Source organism: Lontra canadensis, unplaced genomic scaffold (genome assembly GCF_010015895.1).
Source record: "Lontra canadensis isolate GAN:19392208 unplaced genomic scaffold, GSC_riverotter_1.0 scaffold197, whole genome shotgun sequence".
In the NCBI taxonomy this organism is placed as follows: Eukaryota; Metazoa; Chordata; class Mammalia; order Carnivora; family Mustelidae; genus Lontra; species Lontra canadensis.
This window is the reverse complement of record NW_022631191.1, coordinates 1,127,244-1,142,143: the sequence shown is the minus strand read 5'-3', so window position 1 is coordinate 1,142,143 and position 14,900 is coordinate 1,127,244. Positions and strand designations below refer to the sequence as shown.

General features: G+C 38.6%; 1 protein-coding gene across 13 annotated transcripts in view; it reads right to left on the bottom strand.

Annotated features, from left to right (window-relative positions):
* Window positions 1-14,900, bottom strand: part of HUWE1 (HECT, UBA and WWE domain containing E3 ubiquitin protein ligase 1) — a 168,916-nt gene that overhangs the window by 29,874 nt on the left and 124,142 nt on the right. For all 13 annotated transcript variants that reach the window (XM_032847995.1, XM_032847997.1, XM_032847994.1 and 10 more), the window contains 12 exons: window positions 14,517-14,644; window positions 14,214-14,295; window positions 13,257-13,433; window positions 12,640-12,799; window positions 11,993-12,351; window positions 9,532-9,727; window positions 7,723-7,890; window positions 6,455-6,600; window positions 5,966-6,032; window positions 4,877-5,091; window positions 1,245-1,456; window positions 610-792 (listed from right to left, as the gene is read on the bottom strand). In XM_032847995.1, coding sequence (XP_032703886.1) covers window positions 610-792; window positions 1,245-1,456; window positions 4,877-5,091; window positions 5,966-6,032; window positions 6,455-6,600; window positions 7,723-7,890; window positions 9,532-9,727; window positions 11,993-12,351; window positions 12,640-12,799; window positions 13,257-13,433; window positions 14,214-14,295; window positions 14,517-14,644 — 2,093 coding nt within the window. The remainder of the gene's footprint in view (window positions 1-609; window positions 793-1,244; window positions 1,457-4,876; window positions 5,092-5,965; window positions 6,033-6,454; window positions 6,601-7,722; window positions 7,891-9,531; window positions 9,728-11,992; window positions 12,352-12,639; window positions 12,800-13,256; window positions 13,434-14,213; window positions 14,296-14,516; window positions 14,645-14,900) is intronic.

Here is a 14,900-nt window from a genome sequence, read left to right as displayed (position 1 = left end):
GTAATGCAGGATCTATAACTAGATTCTGGTTTGCACAAAAATTTTTGAATATGGATTTGGGCATTATATATAAAGGATGAAAATTTACTTACACCGAAAGATAGACATAGTAACTGAAAAAAACAAAAAAAAACCCCTAACCCAACCCAGGTTACACAACAACATATATAACATCATTTTAGTAAAAAATACATTTTGTATGTATGTGAAGAAAACCACTGAGAGATATGTGGTAGGTAACAGTGATATCTGAGTGGCAATGATTATCTATTTTTGCTCATCTGTAGTTCTCATGATACACATATAATCTTATAATAATAGGTTATTTTTAATTAAGGTGGGGGAAGCTTTGGAAAAAATTATTCATACAGTCTAACTCTTGAGTTTGCAGGACATGAGAAAACTAAGGCCTAAAGAAAGGCAAAGTGTCTTGCTTAACCACGATACTAAGAACTCAGGTTCCCACCTATATCCAAATCTTTCCTATCACATTGGTGGCTCACTACTCATCTAATGAGAATACAGGAAATACAAGCAAATGAAGAAATAAAAGCAGCATGACTAAAGAGAGGTCAAAAGCCTGCAGCTGGAGTTCAGGAATAACCTTACCTAGACAGGTCCAGGCTGTGAGGCACTCTTGCCAGGTCATTAACCAGTCCCTTCTTTAGGAAGAGTCGAATGATGTTGTTCATGCCATTGTGCTGGGTCTTGGCTGTGGCACTGCTGTAGAAGCTGGAGGTGGAGGGGCAGGACTCCATGATAGTACTGATGATACACATCACTGCTTGAAGCCTGGGAGAGAAGTGTGACACCTCTATCATATGAATACTGCCTGTTCTTTGGTGTCTTCACTAACTCACCTCAGATAAACCCTCCTGTGCCCTCAGTATTTCCTTGTGGAAGTAACACTGAAAGAGGTGAGAGCTCACTCCCTGAGTGGTAGCACTCTTAGTTTTCTTTACACATAATTTAAAAAGTGAGACTGAATAAATAACCTGTTGAACTTCAAGACCTCAGAAATATAATGAAAACATCCCTTTGTTTTTTTCTCTAAGCTGTATCCTCCTCCAAATGTAATCAATACTCTAGGTATCTGGAAGCTCTAGAACTATTTGAGAGGACCAGAGGATACACAGTGCCAGTGAGACCAGAACTCTTGTTCAAGGGCAAGGAATCCCATGGACAAGGAATGCAGTTAAGGGGATGCTATTGGTTACTAGCACTACATCAGGCATGGATTTTACCTGGCATGTTTCTCTGTACTCTCAGCCATAGCCAGTGCCCGTCCCAGGGCTGCTTTTACTTCATTCACAAGGGCCACTTGGGCATCTGTGCCACTCCCTGCAGCAGCCAGGCTTGCGAGGAATAGGCGGGCCAGGGCAGGTGTGTCCTTGTCTTCTGCATTCTGGGTATGTGGGAGGAGGTGGTCCAGAACAAAAGCTAGCACACTGCAGTCCTGAAAAGTCATTAACCATGACGTTTACTCACAAGCATAATTATGCCATATTATTTGCATATCAGCAAGGTACATATACAGAGATTTGATCCTTCAAGTCATCCTGTCAATTATCAGGTCTACTTTATAGATGAGAAGACCAAGGGTTGAAGGTACATGCAAAGCTAGTAGCTAGTAGCAAATCCAGATTTTATGCTTTTAAATCTCATTCATTTCTCATTACACAGTTTAAGCACCTTTATTTACATGTCATTTGGAATTTCTCAAACATTTTTATGTGTGATATTTGATAGAACTGTTCACAGTAAACCTATAGAACAGTTAAGCCAAGTTCAGTATTTTCCCCATCTGACAGATGAATAATCTGAGGCCCAAAGAAACATGGCCTGCACAAAAAACTTAGCCAATGGAAAGGATTCAAATCCTGATTCATAACTGAGTGCTACAATTCCTTCAGTATTCTACTAAATTGTAATATTTACCGATACCTATAACATGCTAAGGAACGTGGGCTAAAAAGTGGCAGGAGTTTGAACAGTAGTCACAGATATGGATATGCAAACATATTTAATGAAGAGTTACATAAAATAGCAAAAAAGGTCCAACAAGGGAAGGAAACTGAGACTTGTTCCTTCTTTCTAACAATCATTTCTGCCCTGGTAATTCCTTATATTAGAAAGGAACTTAAAGTTCTGTTGTCATTCAAGCAGATTTTGGATCAAAATACATAAATGATTTCAGAATTAGAAAGAGATGATGGTTGCACAACACTTAATGTACTAAATGCAACTCAACTATACACTTAAATGCTTAATTTTATGTAAAATTTGCCTCAATTAAAAAAAAAAGCACTGAAGAATTCTAAAGTCTGGATAATTAAATAAGGTAGCCTAGTTAAGATGGAACTTATTAGAAATAAAAAATTCCCAGTAGTGAATAAAATACAAAATTGTATAAATATGTGACATTATTACTAAAAACTGGAAAAAAAGCTTTGCAATTTGGGAAAGCAGTGTGATGCAGTAAAGAGATTTGGATTTGTAATCAGAGACCTGGGTTCCAATTCTAATCCTGCTACTCTGCAGCTGACCTTGAGCAAGCTAACCTTTCTGAGCCTTCTCTACTTCTCTGTTAAGGGTGGCAATACCAATCACCTTCCAGTCCTGAGGGAAGGATCATCAATAGCATTTGTAAAGCACCTAGGAGTACCCAGTACTACAAGGTCACGTGACATGTATTAAAAACATGCTTAATAAATTTACAATTAAATGTCTTATTCCACCAGTAACTACAACTGGCATAATGATTAAAAACTTTCAAATAAAATGCCTAATGTATGTTTAATACACGTAACTCCACAAAAATACTTATAACCAGAATATGTGAAGAATTCAATAGAAAACAAGAATACAAGACTTGGACACATCATAGGAGAATATCCAAATGGCCAATAAAGACAAGGATATTTTAACCACAATGCAATACCACTACAAATCCATTAGATCAGCTAAAATGAAAAATGAGAAAAATACCAAGTGTTGGCAAGGAGGTGAAACAACCTGAACTCCCATATGCCATGCTTGGTGATAATATAAATTGACACAACCACTCTGGAAATTTTTGGCACCATTTGCTAAAGCTAAAGAGACTAGCAATTCTGTTTCTAGGCATATATCACCTAACAGAAACACTTGTACAGTTTGATCCTTGAACAACACGGGTTTGAACTGTGTGGGCCCACTTATACGCACCTTTTTTTTTTTTTTTTAATAAAGTACTATACTGTAAATATATTTCTTCCTACGATTTTCTTAATCATATTTTCTTTTCTCTAATACATCTAGCCATACAAAGTATGTGTTAATTGACTGTTTATGATATTGGGTAAGGCTTCTGGTCAACAGCAGGCTACCAGTAAAGTTTCTGAGGAGTCAAAAGTTATATGAGGATTTTCAACTGCATACATGGAATGGGGGAAGGGTGTGTTGGCACCCTTAACACTCGTGTGTTGTTCAAGGGCCAACTGTGTATGTTCACCAAGACATGTATAAGAATGGACTGTAGTAACACTACTTTTAATACCTCTAAATGGAAAACCACCCAATTGTCTCTCAGCACTGGAATGGATAAGATTGTGTTACATTTACACAAGGGAACTCTATATAGCAAATAAACTACAACCACACAGAAAAATCAATTTTGTGAACACATTAAACAAAAAATAATCCAGACACAAAGGAGTATGTACTGTAAGATTCCATTTGTACAAAGTTGCAAAACTAACCTGTGGCCACAGAACTCAAGATAATGGTGACCTTATAGAAGCTTAAAGGGGAGGGGGAAATGTACAAAAGCATGAAGGGGTAAGCTTTTATGGAATTTGTAACATTTTAATTTGGGTAACGGTCACCCAAGAAAAATTGATGAATTATTCAGGAACTGTGTATCTTTGTATCTATTTTAAAAACTTGGATTAAAGCCAAAATAGCTTAAAAAATGGCAGCTGCTTTCTTATTCTTTGCCTGCAACATTAATGTCCCCATTCTACTCTCAAAACCTTTACTACTTACTAACCATAAAGTTACAATATGACAACCCAAAACAAGATCCACTTTATGAAAAAAAATTCCCTGGGCACCCCTTTTACATATATGGGAACATAATCTAGTTTCTTAGAGTGCCCTCTCACTTGAAAAATAATTTAAAGATAATTCTGTATCAGGACATACAAAATATGACTTCATTTTTTCTCTAAGCTCTGACAGACATCTAGACTTTGCTTATATTCCATATTACCAATACTATTAACCACATCAGGTGTCTTAGCACGGGTGCTGAGTACATCTGGAAGATAAACACCCATATTCTTGTTTATTTGGCTTATTTTACAGTCCCCTAGACACCCTTATGCAGACAAACCACAGATACGTTTCTCTTCAAACCTTCTGAATTCTACCTTTTCTCTTCAAACCATTTTCTTCTACTAACATAAAAAGGAATGGAAAATCATAAAACATCATGTCCTTGATTTTGTTTTCTTCCAATTCTTATCCATTTCTACCTTTAAAATATCTCTTCAACTCACCTATTTTTTCCTGTAACTTCATCAAGATGCTGTATTACCTAGATTGCTATCTAGATCAGATTCTTAACTGGTCTGACTCCAAACCTTGCCTTTTGTAGCTGCCATACTGCAGACCAAGTAGTTTTCTACAAAACAAATAACAAATGGCACCAACTCACTCCCTGTAATGAGCCTGATAGCACCACATCACTGGAAAATATCTAACTTCTTCATTGTATCTTAAGAGGCCTCTGCCTTGCAACACTGGGCTAGCATGCATAGGTTCCTAGCAGAGTCTGACACATCTGTATCCAAATGGTAACAGTATAAAGCCTTAGACATACTGGAAATATTACCTCTTTAATCAGCTCAGACTGGCCCACAGTGTAGCTGTAGTTGGCAATCAGGGTAGCAATACCAACATAGGACCTCACCAACTCTGCCAGAAGACGAAGAATAGTGGAGGTGGGCATTAAAGGTTTGCTGCCTTTGCCTTTCTGCTTGCCTTCCTCAGAGGCCCGGTCCCCTTCTTTATCTTTCTTCCCATCCCGAGACTCCTCTGGAGTTGATGCTGTTGAGAAAGAGCCAAACTCTGGTTCAATTTCACGCTGAAATATTGGCAAACATCAAGTCTCAAGTGCAAGGAGAATACTCCTCCTCCTCCACTTTAGGACAATGGTACAAACTGAAAGTCCCCCTCACAATGCAGCAGAAGGACAGATAGCTAAGATGACAGGTACAGCAGGAAGGCTATTCACATATCTTCTGTCACTCCCCTTCTTTTACACATAATTTTATGCTCCAGAAATACTGTATACTCCAAAGATGCCTTATACACCCTTTTACCTTTTCCTTCCCACATGTCTCCCTCGCACACACTTACTTATCTAGCTTAGCTCAAAAGCTGATCTCCTCTATAAATGCTTTCCTGTCTCATCCAGGAATACTGAGATGCTATTAATCACATGCCCTCTATATTTTATCCCAGCAGTTATATCAAGTACAATGTCTCCTTGCTTAGATCTCAAAGATCTTCTCTATCCAAGAAGCAGCAGCTCTTGGAAGGCATCCTTAAAACTGCTTCCACATGACACTGCTAGAAGGCAAGAATCCACCACATAAACCTTAGAGCTAGAATTGTGTCATTGGCACCGAAACTCTCTAAGCCAGCATGAAAGCCAACAAAACAAATATATGGGGTGGTTTCAAGAGTGGCTCTAAAGGATCGTACCATAGCAACCATTACTTGGTTATGTCAGTTTTATTAATTTTAACATATAGATAATACCTTTATTTACAGAACACTGAGCTCACCCTTGGGAAAAGTTCACTTAGGTAAGTAAATGAGACAATTATGCCTATATTCCCATACCTCCTGCCCAAGACACCCAACCCAATTTCTTTGTCCTCTCTAGAAATAAGAACAAGAGAAAATAAACCATTACCTTCTCCTTGGGATGTCCCAGATGTGGAAGTCTCAGTGGAGGCACCATCTGCAGCAAAGACCTGACTCTATGGAAGAAGAATATTCATGAGCCATTATTAATTTCAAAGACAATTATCCCTAAATGGTAGGATCCCTTCCCAGGGTACTCATTGTAAATGCTATGGATTCTCTTTGGCTGATCTTTTAACCACCTTTACCTGCTATATACTATAATCTGTGGGAAGCAATCATTATAAACAGTGACTGGGAGATTGGGGAGCAAGGAGAGGGAAAAATGAGAATGAAAAATGAATTTAAGGAAATGTTTCCAATCCAAACAGAGACAAATCCCAGGGATACCCTAAATTTATCTTTATTTTTAGTCAACAGATAATTGACAGGTATATCTAAATCAGTAACTTTGAAATTTCCCTAGCATAACCCTAAATATGGAGAACACATAGGTATTGGAAAGGGAAAAGGAAATAGGAGGTTGGAATTGACTTACATTAATGGAAAAACCTGACTGTGTATCAAAGTCACTGCTCTGACGAGTAAGTGACCGGTACTGCTGGTATACATCATCACCCATGTCTTGTAGGAGTTGGCCAACCTCTTGGGTCATACCCCCAGGTTTAGGGTCAGATTTCTCTGCTAGAAAAGCAAACAAAAACAAAACTCACCTGTAACTGTGCAATGTCAATGCCTATTTGGCAGCTTGGTCAATTTTACTCTGACTTACTGTGACTATTTATATGGTGATATTGCCAGGCTTTCACTTTAGAGGAGAAATGTAGTATAACCAAAAGAGCATGGATGAAAAGCTCATTCTTTCACTAACTAGTTTTGTGACCACAGGCAATCTACTTGTTCTGTTCAACTTTCCTCAGCTGTCACTGAGCTTAAATGAACATAGCCAGTATTATGCCTAATGTAATGGAGGTCAATAAATGGTTGCCCTGGCTATATAGCTAAATTATATTCTGGGGTGGGGGAAGATATGAGGTGGAGTAAAGGTTCTATGGTTGTAGAAGAAACAAGGAGCTCTTTACAGATCAGAGTGCTAAATGGATGAAAAGCATCAAACACTCAGATTTTCTTGACTTAGTAAAGACTATATTCATCAATTTTTGGCAATTCTGTGAGACCTATCAAAGAAATATGTCCCAAATAAAATCCAGAAGGATATGACTGGAATGAAAGCTGAGGTTCCTAGGAATTCATTCATGACTTTCCCAGTACTTACAAGCAGCACCTTAGCTAGGAATAAAGGTGGATTGCGATGGTGCTCTCAAAGGTCAGGAAGCCTAACTACACCTTCTAATACTGATCCCAGTTTTTTGGGAGATAAAGATGTTTTTGTTTCTGAGAATGAAAATATTAGAGACTCCTTGGTATTTATTTTTCTGTCCACAAGATACTATCTCCTCTTTAATCTTTTTTTATTCTTTCCTCTGTATGGGATGGACCCTCGTATGTCAGCATTCTCCTCATCTCCTCTTAAATGATAATTTAAGACTTACTTTAGAAACCACCTGTTCTAAGAAACTTTCCTACAGGCCCCAACCCCCACCAAGTCAGGTGCCTTGCTCTAGGATTCACCACTACTTTGCCATCTGTCATAATGTATGACCACTAGTTTTTTCAGAAAAGGACATCATGTTTTATTCATCTTGATTCCCAGTACATGGGCACATAGTGAGTGCTCATTAAGACTAAGCTGGTTGAAATATCCAGGCAAACTGCCCAGACTTCTGAGGTACGGTAGCTACATACCTTCCTCTGGAGCATGGTATGCAGCCAGGGCATTCAGCATATCATAGATCACCTCCTTGATAGTATCAGGAATGACAGGCAGAGGCGAGGGCTTCAAAGGGGTTGTCTTTACCAGCTGTACAGCATTAGGACCTTTAATTCTAAGATTCTCAAATTCATCATCTGAAGCTAAGCCAAAGTGAGACAGAGAAAAATCAGTCAATAGTGAACTAGTACCTATCCTTGGTTGGGGATAAAGACTCAGAAGGGGGCTTGTATAACCTGTAAGCTTGGGACAGGTGGCCATTTACAAACAACGTTCAAGTAGCCTACTAGAAAATCTGGCTCTTAATTTCTCTAAATCCCACAGGTTTTATTAGAGCAGTACCAAATAGTAAAAAGAATACAGGCAAAAAAGAGTACGCCTTTTGCCTGGCGCCTGGATGGCTCAGTCGGTTAAGTGTCTGATTCTTGATTTTATCTCAAGTCATGATCTCAGGGTCATGAGAATGAGCCTCACATAATCAGGCTCCATGCTCAGCTGGCAATCTGCCTCTCGGCACCCCCCCACCCCCGCCATGCAAACGAACAAACAAATAAATCTTTAAAGAAAAAAAAAAAAGAATACAGTCTTTGTAACTGGGGAGACGTCGTTCTAACAGCCAAATTACTTAAACCTTAATTTTTTTTATTTGTTTAATTCCTAAAATTTGAGGTTTAAATGAGATCACACATGAGAAATGCTCAGCACAGAGAGTCAGGGACATATCTGAGGCTCCCAAGATAAAAGAGTTCCCTTCCCAACCTACTTTTTATTTTAAAAAGAAAACCCACAACCCTACAGAAAAGTTTAAATGTTAGGATAAATAATACCCATACTTGGGGCGCCTGGGTGGCTCAGTGGGTTAAAGCCTCTGCCTTCAGCTCAGGTCATGATCCCAGGTCCTGGGATCGAGCCCCACATCGGGCTCTCTGCTCAGCAGAGAGTCTGTTTCCTCCTATCTCTCTCTCTGCCTGCTTCTCTGCCTACTTGTGATCTCTGTCTGTCAAATAAATAAATAAAAAAAAATCTTAAAAAAAAACACAAATAATACCCATACTTTTCATCTAGAATCAACATTTGTCTACCCATAAATATATTTACCTACACTTAAGATCGGGGATATTTTCCTACATAACCACAATACCATCATAACACCCAAGACATTTAACAAAGATATAATTATCTGACTATACATAATCAGTATTCAAATTTCTCTTTATTGGGTCCAGAATCCCATCAAGGTCGGTAGTTCTAGTTTCCTTTTACCACCTAGGGTAACCTTGCATGTTTTCCCCTTTAGAACATTAACAGAACATTAATACTTTTGAAGAGTCTAGGTTGGCTGCCTTATAGAATATTTCACAATTTGCATTTAGTTGTTTCCTCGTAATTAAATATAGGTTGGACATTTTGAGCAAGAACACACTGATACTGCGTACTCCCTACTGCATCAGGTGAGTCCATCACGTCTACCTGTCCGTCAATTACCACTCTCTCTGTAAACCATTCACAGTGTATACAAGCTCTGTTGTCACACCAAGACAAATTCTTTGAAGGCAAGGACTAAATTGAATGAGACCTTGCTTTCTCTGGCAGGGATTACCAGAGGGCAAGTAAGAAGCTACTGAAGCACCTCTGAATTGGCCCACATGACCAATCAGTCAATGTCCCAACACTTGCCTACCAAAGAGGTTTTCCAAGTTACAGGTCTCTTCACAGAAAATCTCTGGGGTTATACGAGGCCATAGACTTCAATATCTCAAAGGCCAGGGGAAGGGGAAACTCACCAGTTCCTGACCCTCGAGGGGCTGGAAGGGCAATGCGGATACAGCAGTTGGCTACTTCTGTGAAAATGTCTGGATTGCGGCATGCAGCTGGCCCAAGGACACGAAGGATGTAGTTGATCTCCCGAGAACCAAGGCTGCCAGATACAACACCAGAGGTAGTGCTACCAGCTCCACTTGTAGCTGCTGAGCGAACCACCTTGTAAAGAGAAGAAGAAACACTGCTGATAAGACCACTTTTCAAAAATACAATTGCATTCAAGGAAGAGTTACCAAGGTTTTTTAAAATACTATCCAAACTCTGCCTCAAGACAGTAGATGACAGCTTTAGATTTTTGAGAAAAGATGCACTTGGTCTTTTAAGTCCCACTCCTTCCTGATTATAAAAAAAGTTACAGTATTCAGCATATCCCAAAACTATCAATTATTACACCAGATGGCATGTGATCTTCATAAAAATTGGAAAATATATCTAGACCACTGATCATCCATATAAATTATAGCTCTCATATGTAAGTGCCAGCTCCTAGCCTTCCCAAATGCTGTCCCAATTTTAAGCCAGAATGGTTCAAACTCTAAAAATATGCAATACTGATATCCTGGTGTTTAAGAACAAAATTAGACGTTTTCTTTATGTCTCAATCATCAGTCTCAGATGGCCACAGGAAATATCAAACTATTTACAGCCCATTTGCTCTGATAGTACAGGGCTTACACATCATTATACTTTTCGTCTTCTTATAAAAGGACTCATCAATCAATAGAAAATACAGGAAAGAATAAAGAAAATAACTCCACTGTATTTTCCATTATTCCTTTGTCAGCTGTTCACAAACATCTTTTGGAATCTTAATGCTTTTCTTACCAAATCAGTCATGCTCTTTAAGTTTAACTTATTAACCCCTTTATCTTGCCTGTAAGGCTACAATAATAAACTCTCATTTTTTAAATACAAAAAGTGTAATTTCACTATAAAGAACGTGCTATAATTTATCTAGTCCTCTGCTGGACATCTCATTTCTTGTTATTACAACCAATTCTACAGTGAACAATCTATATGTACCTCAGCATACTTGACTTTAACTATCAAATACATTTTTAGCCACAGAATTTCTAGGTCAAAGGATATCTTAAACTGACAGTACCAAACTGCCCTCCAATGTGGCTGCACTAATTTCCACTCCTACCAAAAGTAAGAGTATGCCTGGTTGTCCACACCCACACCTGCAATGGTTATTATCAAGCATTTACATTTTGCCAATATGATATGTTAAAACTGCCACTGGATCTTCCTTTGCTCCTTACCCCCCCCCCATACAATTAAGCTTAGAAAAGTTCTCTCATCCAACAAGAACCTGATTTTTTTTCCTACCATTTTTTAATGTGTATGAACTTTAAACAATTTGTTTTTAAGTCAGAATTCTATCTGTATATAGCTGTTCCTTCCCTCTTAGGCTTTCTCTTGCCCTTGGAATAATGTATATGCAGCTTTTAATAGCATTCTTTCTTTTGATTTTGCTCACATCAGATGAAATTTAAAAAGGCTGGTTAAAGAATTGAAGAATTTGAGATGTATACTCATACACATGTGGAAATATAAAGTGGTACCCCTTTTCTGGCAAGTTAAAAAATACTTACACATTTTGACCCGATTTCTAGGAATCCCTAAGAAAAACAAAGCTAAATGCAACAAAGCTATGCACAAAAATGCATACTGCACACTACTTATAAATGTGGTAATCAGTGTCCCAAAAGAAAAAAATGGAAGTCCAGTAACATTCACATGATGACTGCTGACAAAGAATTAGGAGGAGGAAATAAGACATTTGTCTTCCCTACTTTTCCGCTTTCTTAATGTTGTTGTTAAAAATACTTTAATTTTTTCTAATTGTTTTGTCATTTCTTCCACTGCTTTATATGTTTCCTAAAATGAACATGTATGTCTCAGTTTTCTGATTGCACAATGGGTATCTGTAAGGAGCTTATTAAAAATGTCTGGTATATCATAAGTATTCCCAAAACTTTGCTACTTTTACAACCCCAAAATACAGTGTTTGGAAAATAGGCTCATAGGTGAACACATGATAAATACTCCTATAATGTAATTAAGACACGAACTTGGCAGAAGGTATCCCATTCCCTCATGAACAGTTTTTGGTTTGAAAAACCTATATATATTGCCAGAGAGAACTTTACAGGTAAGATTTATTAACTATAGTTAATTTAAGGATAGAAAATGTTATGTTCTACTTTTTAAAAAATGTCATCCAATGGGACAATCTACCATACCTAAGCAAGCACCAGATCACATATTTGGTAAAGTTTGCCAGACAAAGCACATAGTCTATGTATTTAACTATATATATATATCTTATGAAGAACCAGAAACATATCTGTTCTGAGACCAAGGAGAACAAAGGTTTGATACAGAGCTAAAACAGCTTCTGCCACCACAAAGACTCACCTTTTCCATGGTATGACGGAGGGTGCAGGGGTCCTCAATGATGTGTCTTAAGAGAAGGGTGACCAGGGGAGTAAACCCATTGAAGCCTGAGCTCTGGGTCAAATTCAAGATCATGCGGGTACTCTTCAGCTCCGCAAACATCATGGCGTATTTGTGGTCTCGGGTAAGCCTCAGACAGAGGCGAAGGGTGGCATGCAAAGTGTCTGGGTCCACAGGGACTCCTAGCATGCTCACGCAGGCCCGGATTAAAACAGTCACCATATCCTCTGTCAGGCCTTGTATTAGGATCTCCCCAATTTTTGTTTCTTCCAGGCTTGTCTCCTTTTCAGTATTTGTACCTTCTAGGGCCAAAGGAGTATCTACAAATAAGAAAGTAAGAGTTCAGACAGTTTAACTTGACATTTCCTCCTCCATCTCTCCCTCAGAGCCAGGTCAAGCACCTGGGTCCTTATTAAGAGAAACATACAAAACACCAATTCCAAGACCAGATGAAAGGGCATATAAAAAGGACTGTTGATCTTTAAGTCATCAAACAATCTGATGGATAAGAAAATCACTCATGATGAAGCTGGCCAAAATTTAAGCCATAAAGACATGCTAAGCTTTATATAACATATCCTGAAAGACTCAAAACTAAAAGTCCATACCATTAGATTTATTTTCTTTACGTTTGATATCCATTTCTTTGCTTTCTTCCAGTGTCTTCTCTAGCTCCTGTCCGTTGCTATTTTTCGAGTTTTTATTAAGCCGTGGTACTCTCAGGAGAGTCAACATCACAGGGCGCCGGTTCCCTGTTTCTTCATTAACCTAGAATTTCAAGGAGACAAAGAATATCTCTACAAAAAAAAAAAAACTGTAAGAGGGGTTTTGGAACTCCCAGGCAAAATCCTGTAATAGGAAGGAACCCTGGCAATTTTCCCATCCCTATCATTTACAGAGAGAAAAAGCCTAAGATCCCCAGAAGGAAAGTAGCATACATAAGGCCATGTAACAAACTGGAAACTTTCCAACAGAGCAGATACCATCACTAACACTTAAAATCATTTCTGGATGGAACAATATCAAACTGCCACAGACTGACTCATGGTCTCACTAATGACTTTAGGAAGACTCCATTCTCTGTAAATTACACCAATTTAGTAGTGGTAACAGTGCTTCTTAGAACACGTGAGGACTGCTGGTTCAGGAAGAAACAAGCCAAAAAGCACACCCAGTACCTTCCCCTCATTTCAGTAAAAGTTTATGGCACTGAGTGAGCATGTACCTGCACCATTGTAGTGAACTGGACTGTGTATCTTCTTCGGCCTGCAGTGAAACGCACACTTGTCTCTCCAGATTTCCAGGCAGAATCAATTGTGCTGTTGTTGCTTGCACTGTAACTACACCAACGCCCAGAGCGGTCATCAAACCAGCGCCAGTTGTTGTTGTTGGACTGTAGATACTAAATATAAGAACACAAAGTTTAACTGCATTTCCTACAAGGTTCATTGTTAGAAGAAATAGTAACTTCATCTGTTCACTGCTAAAGCTAACCCAGGAAAAAGAAATAACACCCAACATTTAATGAAATTTTGAGAGCCAAGAGAGAAATTTTTGTACGCATTAACCCTCAAGTTCCTAAGCCCCTTCAGTGGCACAAAACCCTCTATACCTTTGTCTTGCAATTCTCAGCTTTCCTTTTCTTTCCAATTGTTTTTCTACAAATAGGAAACTTTCTGGATGGGCAGGAACAAAAATTTCTGTTTCTGAGAAGGCACTGAGATAACGTGACATATATAGTTTTCATACAAAGCTCCACGTGGCTTGGGGCACCTGGTGGTTTAGTCGGTTAAGTGTCTGACTCTTGGTCTGCTTAAGAGTCTCTCTCTGACCTTCTCTTAAAAAAATAATAAATAATAAATAAAATCTTTTTTTTTTTAAAGGAGCATTTGGCTTTTGAAGGAATTGCTGTATAAAAGCCACTCCCCCTTCCTTTGGAGATAGCACACTCCTTTAATATTTACTTCCAGGGTAGTTTTTGGGTCCTTTTGCAAGCAGCCCCATAGAAAAATAATTCTAACTAATCATGCAGAAGAGAAATGTAGAATTACTCTGATTCCTTAAGAGATTTATGTCTTAATCAGGGAGCTTTTTCCTGATTCTTTACCACTCTCCCATATTCTCTCCTGGTCTAGTCTTGCCTCGAGAAGCTAAGTAGTTTTACCAACCATGTATTATATACCTTAGTCATCTGGGCTCTTCTTTTAGAGGAGATGGCTGTCTTTTCATAGAAATCTATCAGGAGCAACACTGGGGTAATCCACCTAAAAAAGAAATGATTTACTCTAGGAAAGCCAGAAACTTGCATAATACAGTAAAACTTACTTGATTTCACATTAGGGACCTCAACTATTTTCAAACCACAGGAAGTACTCAAGATTTGTCCTATATATGCTCTAGGAAAGTGCCTGATTCAGGCCCTACACTTTAGGGCCCAAGTGTAAGGGGAACAGAAGTGAAACCAGGTGAGATAAAAGTCACTCACTTTGGGGTCTGGACCTCCTTTTGCTCCTTTGCAGCCTGTAGGCAGGGCTGAACTACTTCCAAGAGTTTGATTAAGACATTGAGGATGCCACTTGATTCAACCACCCAGGCACAAGGTAGCTTCAACTCCTAATTGATCAAAGAAAAAACATAAATCCCAACTTCTATTCAGTATTAAGGATTAGCACAGTACAGGAAGAACATCAAGAGAACTGGATGAATTCAAATTCCACCTCCACCACCAACCAGCTGTGTGATCTGAGAAGAGTTACTTAAATTCTCTAGGCCTTCAGTGTCTAGACCCTCAGGGGTCACAGGAAATAATTATTTCTACCTCCAGTGTTAATTATGGTGATTAAATGAAGTGTGTGTGTATGTTCGCTCA